This window comes from Lampris incognitus, chromosome 6 (genome assembly GCF_029633865.1).
Source record: "Lampris incognitus isolate fLamInc1 chromosome 6, fLamInc1.hap2, whole genome shotgun sequence".
Taxonomy (NCBI): domain Eukaryota; kingdom Metazoa; phylum Chordata; class Actinopteri; order Lampriformes; family Lampridae; genus Lampris; species Lampris incognitus.
This window is the reverse complement of record NC_079216.1, coordinates 45,129,139-45,144,148: the sequence shown is the minus strand read 5'-3', so window position 1 is coordinate 45,144,148 and position 15,010 is coordinate 45,129,139. Positions and strand designations below refer to the sequence as shown.

The window sequence follows — 15,010 nt, the reverse complement described above, 5'->3', positions numbered from 1 at the left end:
TCTCTCTCTCTTCATCGCACATGCAGATACATACAGCACAACTCATACACAAACGCACACACACACACACACACACACACACACACACACACACACATAATCCGCTCTGTTTCTCTCAGTCTCTTGTGCTCTCCGAGCAACTCGCCAATTAACCTCTTGCTCCTCTCAAGCAGCCCATCTCTTTGAAGTCCTCTTACTCCACTCTGTCCTACACTTGTTCAGTTAGCGTGAATGCAGGCGTTCTCTCAGGCGCTGCAGGTGTTTCATTAGTCCGTGTGTCTAAGTGATGTATGTCTGTGTAAATGCATGTGTGTCAATCTCAGGGAATATTAATAAAAACTGGGGGGGGGGCACCACCAGCAGCAAAGCCTCTCTCCTACATGCCGAAGCTTAAGTGAATTTAATTTCCTGTAATTACCTACCAGTTTCTCCCGTAGCATAACTCATGGTGTCAGTCGTGTCACCGTGCTGCGAATAGCATATCGCCTAACACTGGGAATCTCGGTCTAGGAGTCAGATTTGAAGAAAAAAAACAAAAAAAATCAGCTCAGTCTACCACTATTACAAGTTTTAGGACCTACGAAGGTCGTTCAGAGAAAGCTAATTTAGATGTTGTAAAATATCTAATCTAATTCTCAAAGAAGGTTGAATCAGTTCCACCTTTGATTTTCTTACCTGAATTATTGAGCATGCATTGAGACATCAAATCTGAGGGACAGCCAATGAGAAGATTACCTTTTGGGACCGACCCATCACCATTGCTCAAGTGTGGCTGTTTCCATTTCAGTACTACATGTTTGATCGCTAGTCAAGCTACAGATCTCCACGCTGGCTAATTGGGCTGCAGTATATGGTCGGTGTACAACATATGGTGGCATGTATTAATTTACATATACTCCTACAGTTACTTTTGGTATGAGTCTCATCAATGAGATAATGGTAATTAGAAGCTACCCATAGGTCCCTTGTTATTAGGGCATTTTGCTTTCTGCCTTTCTCCCTTCATCTTTTATTGCAAGAGACAAAAGGAGGGATTGCATCATCCCCACAGAGGATTGGAAGGGCCGCACTTTCTCATCTAAAACTGAATCTAGATGATTTCCAGAACCTGCCATCATCAAAGGGCAATGGCGCAACAGATGATTTCAGGATGTCAATTACTGAGATGGAGTTTGGTGAGCCTCTCAAGAGGGTGTCAATCAATTGGATTCGACCCGAAACTTCTCCAAATGAATCCTTTCTATTCTTAAAAGTGATAGTTTTCAAATTGCATGTGATAACTGGCGAGATTCTGTTTGTGGAAAACTGACATATTCATAAACTGTATTTAAATTGCTTCTACGTATCTGTGATGAAGCAAAGAGCAGAAGAATTAATTTTGTCTGAACCAAATTCGTTGAATAAGTTTACTTTTTTTATTGATACAACACCCCTTATCTGAATGACAGAAGCATCTTTAACAACAGCAAATGGCATCTGGGTGGTGTGGTGGCCTGTTCCGTTGCCTACCAACATAGGGATCGGCAGTTCGAATCCTCGTGTTATCTCTGGTTTGGTCGGGCATCCCTACAGACACAGTTGGCTGTGCTTGTGGGTCAGAAGCCGGATGTGGGTATGTGTCCTGGTTGCTGCACTAGCGCCTCCTCTGGTCAGTCGTGGCACCTGTTCAAGGGGGAGGGGGGAACTGGGGAGAATAGCGTGATCCTCCCACGCGTTACATTCCCCAAGCGAAACTCCTTACTATCAGGTGAAAAGAAGCAGCTGGCGGCTCCACATGTATCAGAGGAGGCATGTGGTAGTCTGCAGCCCTCTCCAGATTGGCAGAGGTGGTGGAGCAGCGATCAGCATGGCTCGGAAGAGTGGGGTAATTGGCCGCATATAATTGGGGAGAAAAGGGGGGGGGTCACATTAAATGTCTTCACACAGGCAACCTAAAGATCTACTACTACTTCTAACACTGCAAAGCTCCAGAATTATTTTGATGTCGAGAGAAGTTGGTCTAAAAACAGCCAGTGTGCTCTGTGGCAGCACCCTCCCTTTGTTCATGTAGGTCCCTTGTGGAGGCAGGTACCCCACCTAATTTTCCTCTCAAATGGAATGAACTCCCTCCACTGGCTGAGTTCATTTTCAGCATCGCAGTATAAATGCATTCTCTGGTCTATGTAAAACTTCTCATTAGAGCCCTATAGTTTAGTTTATGAGCTAAGCTGCTCACCACACAATGTCAAACTTCAGCCAAAAGGCCATGTTTCACATTCCAACCTGTTATGCCACGGCTGTACTGCGTCAACAAGAAATGCCCTGACTGAATGTGTTTATCTCTGGTCTGGGTCAGTGTGTGTTTAGTGTGAGGCTGTGCATGTGTATGCATGTCTATATGTGTATATCTTATCTATATGTGCATCCGTGTCCAAGGCCAAGTACATACGTATTTTGTATGTTTCAGTTTCTGAATCCCTGTCTGGCTTTTTCTGATGGTACACAGCTCTAGACCGACTGTTGCACCCGCTACACTGTTATCACTTGAATGACCCGCCTCAGATTTGTATTCATGAGCTAGTCCCTGGTTTATACGGCCGCTAGAATAAGGCCTTCTATAGAGAGTCGCCGCCTTTAAATGGGGAGATAATAGCCTTTCTTTGTTTTAAGTGTGCCGATGATTATCTTTTAAATGCAGTATCTCCCCCTGACCTGTTTGACTCATGTATGGACTGAGATTACAACATTGTGTCCTCTTCCTCGTTCTTTCCTTTTCTTCTCTTCCTCCTCCTCACTCTCGTTCTACCTGTCTGTCCTTCTGTCTATGAATTTATTCATCAGAGAGCCAGCTGCTGCCGGGGAATAACTTCACCACAGAGTGTAACATCCCGGGGAATTTCATGTGCGGAGATGGGAAGTGCGTCCCAGGTGGGTGGCAGTGTGATGGACTGCCCGACTGCTTTGACAAAAGCGACGAGAAAGGCTGCCGTAAGTCCATTTTAGATTCAATTATGAAGTTCTTAGCTGTGCTTTTAGTCAACCATGCCAGTTAGCACTTTTAAGAGTCCTGTCATGTCTTCTCAACCCTCACAAAACCCTTTTTGCTGTTCAAGTGTGGCGTTTTAGTCCTCCGCCCCCTTCCCAGCCATACAGCCATGAGGGCTATTTAAACCTATTGCCTTCTGAAATAAACTTCCCTCCTCAATCTTCACTTCCTCAGTCTCCCCCACAGTCCGCTCCCCCTCCCTGTGCTCTGACAGACCCTTAACCCCAGTTTAGCACCAGGGGAAAAAAACATAATACCATCAAAGCGAAGGCCGATTGCCTGTGTGCTGGCCCCGTAGCATGTGTGTAATGCTTCTGTGAGGCAGCAGAGTAATATATTTCAGTTTTGATCCTAACACTGTTAGTTAGCTTTGATCTTTGTGCTTCCCCGCTTCTCCTCTTCCCCCATCTCTCTGCGCCCTATCCTCCCTACTCCCCCTCAGCCTGAACTGCACATGAAGACTGGACTGCTGGTTAAGGTTGACTTCAAGGTCTTGCCGTAGTACTGAACAGGAACTCCCTTTCTGACACATTTGTACCCCACTTATTCCTTCCTTTACTCGTCATGATATTTTATATTTTGGCTTTTTGCCAGGAATTTGTGTATTAAAGGCTTTTATACAGAGCTAATATATATATATAGACTTAGCATAACAAGTAAGGAAATTTGTGTTTGGTAGATTATTTCTTTGTTGTAACAATGCTTCTTCGCAATAAATCTTATATCAGGCACCTGATTGTCAGCACCTGGGGTACCAGAAGCTCAAAACAAGAGTCGATAGCAACAGCAAAATAAGCTGTTTGGCATTGGCAGAGACGATTTGGCAAATTCTTCATGGGCGCAACCCACATACTCAGCTCTGCTGCTCATCCCACAAATGCATGTTCCTTACAAATGTGGCACCATTTAAAAGGGAAATAAACAGGCTTTCCAACGGTATAAGATTTATTGCCAAGAAGCATTGATACAACAAAGAAATAATCTACCAAACACAAATTTCCTTACTTTTTGTGCTAAGTATATATATGTGTGTGTGTGTGTGTGTGTGTGTGTGTACGTACGTGTGTGTGTGTGTGTCCACATATTCTACGTTTTGCAGAAATTGCAGACAGAATCGCGGAATCTTGAATGAAACACGGAATTCCCACATAAATGCAGAATGCCATGGAATTCTGAGGTTTGGAGGCAGATTGCTTAGCGAATATTTTTTGGTGCTGTTCAACCATTCAAAGATTCAGTAGTTCACTATGACAGACCCTGAATAGAATTGCCTGTGCGTGGCTGTGTAGATGTCTGCAAGCAGGTGTGATTTCCTGTGAGGAAAAACAGAAAAAATGTCAAAGCAGCAAGGAGAAAGTTGTAACACTCTGCTCTGTATTTTGCTGAAAGCACTAGGTCTCTCATCTTTTTCGGCACTGTGGTAGCGTTTGAATTTTCTTCTTGCCATTTCAACATTTTTCTCCATGGTGTTTTTCCTCACAACACGTGCATGCAGACACGCACGGGTACGTGTTTGCACTCTGACATGTGGACTACTGAATCCTTGAATGGTCAAAGAGCACCAAACAACATTCCACATTCACAGGATTGATACAAGTATATTTCCTTGTCCAATCAATTGTGTGCTGGTAACGTGAAACCCAAAATCCACAAAGAATAAAGAGAAGGCAAAAAGAGAAGCGGAAAGCAGCAGTAGACCACTGCAGACCTCACTCAAGCATGGTAAAATCCTCAGATACATGACATGATTTTGTAAAGGGTTTTGTGGCTATGCCCGGTCTAACATCCCATTGGAGAAAGAAATATTTGTAGATATTGAGTTTTTTCTTTATAAGAAGCAAATGTGTTATGTCCACCAAACATTTTACATTTTGAAGCACTTTATGGAGGCAGTTTGAATGAAGTATTTAAAACGTTATTTTTTTCCATTGTCTTTTTACACAGGGATCTATAATAAAAAACAGATTTTATAAAGCCTTATATATATATATATGTATATATATATGAAGAATGATTTATGATTTATTCCAAGTGAAAAGTGGTGAATTGTGTTGTGGCATAGAAAATATACACAGCATCCAAACATATTACTTTTCAATAATCCAATAACATTTTAATAGTCTCTTATCTGATTTGTGGTGGAATAACATTTCAACAGACAAGCGGGAACCTTTTGTAGCAACAGTGATGAACCTTTTCATAATTCAGTTTCTTTTTCCTTTACCAGGTACCAGCAGAAACATAAAACACTCCTCTTGTGGAAAGATTTACCCAGCCAACAACTTGAACAGCAAATGTAATTTCATAAAACACTTTCAAGAATGCAGGCTGAATAACAATTCTGGTATAAAAACATGTATCATATAAACAAGTTACACAAGACAAAATAAACTTGACAGCATCATTTTCCTATTCCTTTGCAGCAAGGCAGTTGCTAAGACAAACAAGCCTACTGACGTTTTCAGATGATAAGCTTGCTTGCTTCCTCTGTACAATATGCCCAGCGAGGGAAAACAACCTCACACAAGGTACAGATGTGGCAAGCATTGCCAAGTACTTCTGTGCAATGCAGGCCAGCCTGCTGTGTGCCCCTGCATGTTGTGACCACCACTGTAACGGACATACCTCCACGCTGATGGTGGCAGTATTTGCTCCACAAACTTCTCAATTGAGTCCTCCTCCTTATCAGAATCAGACCCTGAAACAACCAAGAGAGCTGCTTTTTCTTTGGTTGCTCTGACTTTGTTGCTTCCACAGGTTGCTGTTAAACCCTCTCTTCCTTGAGTAAAGTTGGTGACTGCAGCCCACACCTCACAACTCAGCTCTGGGAAGAAACTTTCATCCATCCATCCATTATCCAAGCCACTTATCCCAATTAGGGTCGTGGGATGTTGGAGCCTATCCCAGCAGTCACTGGGCAGCAGGCGGGGAGACACTCTGGATAGGCCTCCAGTCCATCACAGGGCAGACACATTCACACTTGGGGACAATTTAGTATGGCCAATTCACCTGATCTACGTGTCTTTGGACTGTGGGAGGAAACCGGAGCACCCAGAGGAAACTCACACAGACACGGGGAGAACATGCAAACTCCACACAGAGGACAACCCGGGATGACCCCCCCCCCAAGGTTGGACAACCCCGGGTTTCGAACCCAGGACCTTCTTGCTGTGAGGCAACCGTGCTAACTGCACCACCGTGCCACCCTGAAGACACTGCAGGTCCTTAAATCTTGGGTTGAGTACTGTGGCAAGCTTCAGCCGTGTGACGTTGATGTTTCCCTTGCATTTCTCCAGGTCTGTCATGAATGTCAACTTGAATTTTACCATGTAGGTAAGGTCATCATCAGAGCTCTCCGTCACCTGAGAGAGATGGCAAAAAGCAGGCAGCACCAAAGATCATTAAACAAACTTTTCTCTTCCCAGAAGTTGAGTCAAGTACCTGTAATAGAAGAGAATTCAAAATCACCGCAGTCAATAGTGGGAAATTTGTTACATTCACTGACTCACAAATACACACATTTTCACTCAAAACACTTTCTCAGATGCTGGGGTCAAACTACACAAATTCAGCCCAATTTTGACATGATTTTATCGTTGCCGACAAATTTCTGGGTTCGGGCCTGATTATGAATGTTGGGAACAATGAACAGGCATCTTTACCCTGTGTAGTGTGACATAATCAAAGAACAGCGATTTTTTTTTTTGTGGCTACTTTTATTAATCCCTGTGGGGCAATTCTCTCTCTGCATTTAACCCATCCTAGCTGTGTCGCTAGAAGCAGTGGGCGGCCACCGTGCAGCGCCCGGGGACCAATTCCAGTTCATCTTGCCATGCCTCGCTCAGGGGCACAGACAGGAGTACTAACCCTAACATACACGTCTTTTTTTTTTGACAACTGGGACGTGACAACTAGAATGCCCCACGACACACCCCAACAAAAAGTCTAGCGTGTCAGAATTTTTTGTATTTTTCTGCCTGGTCTGACAATTCCCAAGAACATGTTCTTTGATGTTGACCAATAGGATGACAGAGTCCTCTTGAAAGAGGGATGCTGTTTCTGCTGTCAGGTGGAATGGTGAAACTGAGGAAAGGTTCGGTGAGCAGTGACAACAGTACCCCTGCCTTTTTTCTTTTTTCTTTTTTTTTGTAAACATATTTTATTTATTTTCAAATGTTTTATCCCACAAGAATTACAAAACATGTATAATGTCAAATCAGCTACTAATCCCCAGATACAAAGTATTATTCATCACATGTATTAACAAATTGAAAACCCCATTCCCATCACTACCAAACCAACCCACCCACCCACTCATAGGATCACAGGTTACAGAATACATTTAGGCAAAGAAGGGAAAACATATGATAATCAAATAATTGTATGAATTATTCAAATGAAAGGAAGAAAAAATGAAGGGGGGGGAAGCAAAAACAAAACAACAACAAAAAAACTGGAAAAAATAACAGGAGGGGGGATGCTCATTACTGTAATAGGACATTTATGGCTTCTACCTTACTCTTTGAGTGGGTTCCTGTAGAGAGTCATAGAAACCCAGATAGGGCCTCCATATCTTAGCAATGGTTCTAGATGACCCTTTTAGGTTGTATTTAATTTTCTCTAAAGAAAATTAAATACATAACATCTTGGACCCAATGAGAAAAGGATGGAGGAGTGTGTTGTTTCCATTTTAAGAGGATCAAACATCTCGCAAGCAATGTCAGACGATCACTGGCCAGAGGGTCAGCAGCAAACAGGTGTGACATCTCCCTGTCGCCAGTATGAGTGGCACCTGCCCTTGATTGGCCTGTGATTAGGTGCACCTGTGCTGGGGACTATTTGACTGGGTGCTTTGCAGACATTCCTTGTCGAGTCTTGGAAAGCTTAGTGTCGGTCTGCGGATCCCTGTGTCTCCTGAACCCTCGCCTGTGTCTCCTGAACCCTCGCCTGCCTCCTCTGTGTGAGAGAGTATTTCCCGTGTTTGGTATTTTGTGTTAATTCGTGTTTGCATTTTTGCCTGCCCTGTTTGGCAGTGGTTTTTGGTTATCATATATTTTCCGGGGTCCAGTAAAGCGACTTATTACTTGACAAGTGCCTCTTCTCTGCGATTGGGTCCAGACACACGGCGTTACACAATGTGGTGAAAGCTATGATCACATGGGCTTTATTTGGTAAGAGATTGTGAGATTGCTGTGATGTTAAACCAAAGAGAGCACAGATTGGGTCAGGGTCAAATTGGATTTCAAACATCTCACTAAAGGCTTTGAAAATTCTTATCCAAAAGGTGGAGAGATTCGGACACAGCCAAAACATGTGCATTAAATCTGCTGGCTGGCTGGCCTCTACATCGGGGGCATAAAGGCTCAATGTTTGGATAAATCTTTGCCAATCTAGCATTAGTAAAATGTACTCTGTGTACAACTTTTAATTTTATTAAGCCATGTTTAGCAGATGTAGAAGACGTGTGTATCAAATCTAAAATAGAGTCCCATTGGTCATCTCTTAAAGCTATTCCAAGATCAGAGTTCCAGGCCAGTTTTAAAATTTCCATGGACTGTGGATTGATGTTGTTAATGAACTCCTAAATCTGGGATGTCAATCCTCTATGGTCTGAATTTAAATCCGGGATATGGTCGACATGTGTTTTTTTTTTTTGGGTTTGTTTGGAAATGAGTTATGTCTTTTGTACAAAATTCCTGATCTGTAAATAATGAAAGAAGTGGCTCTTAGGTAAGTCATAGTCTTTGGATAATTGAGGAAAAGATGCAAATACGTCTTCTATGTATAGATTATGATTGATCTAATCCCTTTGTTAAACCATTAAGTAAATGCAGGGTCTGTACAGGAGGGAATGAACTTGTGATTTGACTTAATGGGGCAGAGGATAGAAGTTCCTTGCAGCCCAAAATGCCTTCTAAACTGAGCCCATACTCTTACTGAGGGATTGACTATTATATTTGAACTCAGGTTATTGCTAAAAGGGGGAAGGCTGCACCAACCACTGAACCCAAATGGTGTTGGCATGATGAGAACTCTAATCGTACCCAGTCTGCCTTCCCTGCAATTGGTTTGTCTTCAAACCAGTGAATTATTTTCTGAATATTGCATGCCCAATTATAAAAAAGGAAATTAGGCAAAGCCAGGCCTCCTGAGCGCTTTGGTCTTTGGAGATGGGTATGCTGATTCGGCTAGACTTATTCCCCCATTTGAATGAGATGATCCTTTTATCAAGGGTTTTAAAAAATGATTTTTAATTAGGATGGGGATGTTTTGGAAGAGATATAAAAACGTTGGTAATACTATCATTTTAATTATGTTAATGTACCCTATTAATGATAATGGTAAAGAGGACCAGTGATTCATATCCTCTTTACACATATTAAAAAGGGCAATGAAGTTTTTTGTAAAAGTAGCTGGAAAGGAGCGAGTGACCTCAATTCCCAAGTGTTTCAAATCATCTTGGACCCTTTTAAAGGGGAAAAGGCTAGGAGGAAGTGCATCTGCTTCAGCGTTTAAAGGGAAGAGTTCACTTTTTTGCAAATTTATCTTATACCCTGAGATTTTTCCAAATTGATTCAGGATGTTTAGAATGCAGGGGAGTGATAAAGCTGGATCAGAGACATACAGAAGCAGCTCATCAGCATAGAGAGAAACTTTAAACTCTAGCCCACCTCAGTGTATGCCTTTTTAAAGTCCTTACAATGTCGCACTGCTATTGGTAGGGGCTCAATTGCTAATGCAAACAATAGGGGGGGGGTGGGCACCCTTGTCTTGCCCCCCTTCCAAGGGGAAAGTAATCAGACTGCGTGTTATTAGAGATTATGGCTGCAAGGGGAGAGGAATAGAGCAATTTGATCCAGGCAATGTATTCGTCTTTAAAGCCAAAATTTTGGAGGGTGAAAAATTGATATTTCTACTCGACCCGGTCAAAGGCCTTCTCAGCATCAAGTGAAATCATGACTTCTGGGCGTTTTGACTGGTTCGAGAGGACAACATTGAATAGTTTTCTTAGATTTGATTAAGAGTGCTGGCCTTGAATAAATCCTGTTTGATCTGGTGAAATGAGATTTGGAATCACACTCTCCAGGCGCTTGGCTAAGACCTTGGACAGTACCTTAAAATCTACATTTAGCAAAGAAATAGGACGATATGATGGATCTTTATCTTTCTTTGCCAGCAGAGATATAGAGGCCTGTCTCAAAGTCATAGGAAGAATGCCTGAGGAGAGTGCCTCTATAAACATAGCTTGACGAATTGGTGCCAATTGGAGGGAAAACTTTTTATAAAATTCAGCCGTAAACCCATCAGGACCGGGCGACTTGTTATTTTGCATAGATTTAATGGCCGTAATTATTTCATAGATCGAAATGTTCGCACTCATCTTGGTATTTTGGTCTTCTGATACAATGGGAATAGTCAAATTTTCAAAGAAGGGATGTAGGGGAGCAGGGCCATCACTACATTTTGATGCATAGAGGCTAGAGTAAAATTGCAAAAAGGCTTTGTTTATGTCATCATGATCTGTCAGCATCTCTCCTGTATGACTGAATCTTTGTGATTGAGGGGGTAGCAGCTCTTGATGGGCTTGCAAAGCCAATCTATTCGCTTTATCTCCAAATCCATTGATGTGTCTGGATTTCAAAATGAGATGTGTTGCCTCATCAGTGGATAAAAGATTAAATTCAGTTTGCAGTTTCAAACGTTCCTTATATAGACCTGGCTCGGGGATTGGGCATATTTTGGGTCATTATTCAGGATTTGTTGAGAAATCTCATTTAATTTTGAGGTTTTTTTTTCTTTTTTAATTGTAGAAGAATAGGCTGTGATTTGCCCTCGGATGTACACTTTAAGAGTCTTCCATAGTGTGTGTGAGTTGAGATCTCTGGGGAAGTGTTTGTCTCTAGGAAAAATTGTATTTGAGCTGAAATGAAGTCTACAAATTTGTCGTCCGTACCCCTGCCTTTTTGAAGTTTCCTCGAGGGAGTACCATGACAGTCAAAAAAGATAGGCTAAATGCTGGCAAGAAATGGCGGACGTATTTCAGAAACTCGGTGAGTAGCTGGTTAAGCTATGCTTGGTTATCATTCTTCAGTAGCACTAGTCTCAACAGCGTCCACAATTTTTTTTCTTCTTTCTTTTATGTTTCTTTTCAGAAAATAAGACTGCTAGTATCACACACAATGTTTCTGTAATCATGATTGACAGTTTCTTGACCCTCCTCCCCAATGATCTATGAACTCGCGCAAGATAATGAAAGGCAGCATACAATGATTGGTTGGGGTAATACCTGTAGTGTTGCCAGTCTCCTGGCCAAGACACGGCAAGAATTTATGGCACTATGATTGCCTAATCTGACATGGTGACCATCACGAAAGACAAAAATAATGTGTAGTCTGATCCCGGCATTTCTCGTTCACATTTTTATTCTCTTCTACCATCCTCTCTCACACACACACACAGGCTATACATGACACTGAAGATTATTAAAGCCTACCTGCAGGGCTGCAGTAGTGTCTCCAATTTATGCAATTTCTCTAGTTCAGCTGTTGCTGGCATGGCATTATCGGTTTCCTGTAAAGCCAGAACAGCTCTTAATGGTGGTTCATTTCTGTAGACGCTTTTTATAATTTCCAGAGTTGAATTCCGTCTTGTCGGGAAGTCTTGTATAAGTGATTCATTCTTCTGCCCATTTGCAATTTGTTGTGTTCTGCAGCGTTTGATGGAGCGTGTTTGAAATGGCCATTGATTTTTCAGCGTTTGGCTAGGGCACTGTCAAACACGTTCTGTACAGACACTGTGACAGATCATTGGACTCTGTGCGGGGCAGGTGTTCAGAAGGCGGCTGTCTGGCAGCTGCAGTCATGTTTCTTGCACTATCTGTGCTAAGTGTGCTAACTTTATTTTCGACATCCCACTGCTTTGCAACTTTTATGAAATGCTCGGCGCATGTTTCAGCATAGTGGCTTTCTTCTGTTTTCAGCATGTGAGTGCAGTTTCCAATGTTATTGTGTAACTATATTGCAATGTAACCCTGAAGTCAGTGATGTCCAGTAGTCTTGAGTGAGAGCAACAGTTGTTGCTTGTTCCAATTCCAGCACTCTCCTAGCTCTCTTTTTCATACATTGTGTATGTTCTTGTTACAATGGTGGCTTTTGAGGGTAACTCATATGTGGGGTCATTTGACATGATCCTAATAACAACCCTCAGGCCTTCTTCCACAATACGAATTGGCCTGCAAGTCATAGCTACCCACTTTGCTATAACATTTGTTAGTTTGTTGTTCATTGATTTATCGATACTTCTCCCACATGCAACGTCTAGCGTAGTCCGCCGAAGTTGTCCTCCACTGCTAATGTTACTGACATTACACCTGCCGGTCTTGTTCACATCAACAGTGTGTTTTGGGGCATCCGGGTAGTGTGGCAGGTTATTCCATTGCCTACCAACAACACGGGGATCGCCGGTTCAAATCCTCGTGTTACCTCTGGCTTGGTCGGGCATCCCTACACAGTTGGCCATGTCTGCGAGTGGGAAGCTGGATGTGGGTATGTGTCCTGGTCGCTTCACTTGCACCTCCTCTGGTCGATCGGGGCGCCTGTTCAGGGGGAGGGGGAGCTGGTGGGAATAACGTGATCCTCCCACGTGCTATGTTCCCCCCCCCCCCTTGCAAAACTCCTCACTGTCAGGTGAAAAGAAGCGGCTGGCGACTCCACATGTGTCGGAGGAGGCATGTGGTAGTCTGCAGCCCTCCCCGGATCAATGGAGGGGGTGGAGCAGTGACTTGGGATGGCTCGGAAAAGTGGAGTAATTGGCCGGATATAATTGGGGAGGAAAAGGGGGGGGCTGTATTTTGCCTGTAAATGATACCTGGGACTTAATGTACTTAGGTTGAATTTGTTTATCACCGAGCAGTGGCTACAAATAACTTTGGTTTTATCAAGAGATTCCGAGAAATTCATCTGGGAGAGATTTGTAATGAAACTGGTCATTTAAATGTCCTGCAGCTTTCTGCAGCTGGGTTTCGCTTAGCTTAGGCCTATGGATGGTTCAAAAGGTTAAACTAGGAAATTGCATTCATGTTGTTAAAGAAAATAGAATCATGTATGGTTGCTTATCAACAGTTTTGTCACTTCCTCTCTTCTTTCTCCTCCTATTCCTCCTCATCCAGCAGCAGTCAGTACTCGGGGAATAAATGGACAAGTCAGGTCAAGTCAATTTTATTTGTTTAGCCCAATATCACAAATTTGACTCAAGGGGCTTTACAGCAACACAACATCCTGTCCTTAGACCCTCGCACAACACACACAAACATCCTAACTTATAGGATGCTCACTTATACACAGGGAAACACACACACACAAGGTACCCAAAGCTAAACTTTTCAGTTGTCAGTATGCTTAGTTTGTGCTGCTTTGGCCATTTTAGTTTACCCTTTTAATAGACTGCCAAACTCACCCTACTTACGTCACAGCACCTTTAGACTTTTATCGCTGGAATCCCTTCAGAGTTAAAGAAAATCTACTCTCTCTCTAAACTAGTTCAGAGCCAGACATGAAGGCCAAGGTAAGGTAAACATCTACAGTCTTCAAATGTTGTCTGCCCCATAGCTGTATTTAACCACTGATAATGTATTTAACCACTGGCTATAGCCTACATCTATCAGAACTTGACCAAGTAGTATATGCAGTTGAAATAACAAAACAAAAAAAGTTTCAGTTGTCTTATCATGTAATTGAATTGTCCATTCCTGAGGCTGTATAAAGTTTATTGCCAGATCAGTCCAGCACACCTCAAGTTGTTAATCTGAAGGTCAACCAACTCAAAAGAGCAAGCCAAACTTTTTTTTTTCAATTTTTTGCAGACTATCATCACAGCATGTTGTATAGGTAAAAGGCAAGGTGAGACTCATATCTGGCATCTCTCTCTGGTTGTCAGGCCTATCTTTGTTTGTACTTATCTTCCTACTCTGCTGTGGCACAAGTGGGCCTTATTATTGTCAAGTAGATGGCCAGGTGTCACTTGTTATCCTCAGTACTCCACAAAACCTCAACTCCCAGCTCTATTAGCTGCTGTGCGAAAGTGAGTGTGTGGTTGTACGGTGTGTGTATGTGGGGGGGATTGCTAGGAGGTGAATGGGGAGGCGGAAGGAAAGGGGAGGAAGTGTAGGGAGACTCATTAAGAGGGTGGAACAGGAGTTGGATTTGGATGTCTATTATCTGAGTGGAACAGAATGTCTGCACATTGCAATGCTGCAACACTGGATTGTCTGAGAGCAGAATCATAATTAAACCCCCACTCAAAACTCTTCCCACTTTGTAGTCATACCATTTCCTCAGCCTTCAGGGACAATAGATTTGCTAATTTGACAGGCCGAGAGTGATGACTCAGATGCGCTCCCCCGGGTTCAATGAATCCCAAGATAGGCTATTTGAATAGACCCTTCAGGCCTTGGTCTAATCCCCCGCCATTCTTAATGAAATATTGCCATTAGACTAAGTTGCTTTACCTCTATGTAGTCACAGAGGAACCTGGCACATGGTATCTGATGCGGCTATCCTTACCAGTCACAGTAATGACCATGATGACAGCTATGTTGACCTCCACAGGATATTAAGTTTCCCATCGGGTTTAAGGTCTCTTTGGAGAGGCTGTTTGCAAACTCTCTCCCTGAGCCTCCTTGGGGATTAAACATCAAAGAATATTTTGTCCACTTTGGACCAATTATCTGTTAATTGAGCCAGTTTGGTCCAGTTATCGCCATTTTAGCTTTTACGCTTTAGTATCATCACTGCTTTTGTTTTCTCTCTGTTAGGCATAGAGAAGGTGTGTCCATTTGTGTGATTGTATTCTTAGATTTATGTTTGACGTGTGTGCATGTGTGCCAAACATATGTTCATAAATTGATGCGTGAACATCCTCTGCTCCAGGATAAATGATTGCAATGTTTGCCACGTGTCTTTCCCAGAGAAGGCAGGTGTAGTTTAC

At 42.7% G+C, this 15,010-nt stretch overlaps 1 protein-coding gene across 1 annotated transcript in view; it reads left to right on the top strand.

Moving 5' to 3' along the window:
• ldlrad3 (low density lipoprotein receptor class A domain containing 3) overlaps positions 1–15,010 on the top strand; it is a 115,323-nt gene that overhangs the window by 33,953 nt on the left and 66,360 nt on the right. The window contains exon 2 of the mRNA XM_056282213.1: positions 2,821–2,967. Within this exon, the coding sequence (XP_056138188.1) occupies positions 2,821–2,967 (147 nt within the window). The remainder of the gene's footprint in view (positions 1–2,820; positions 2,968–15,010) is intronic.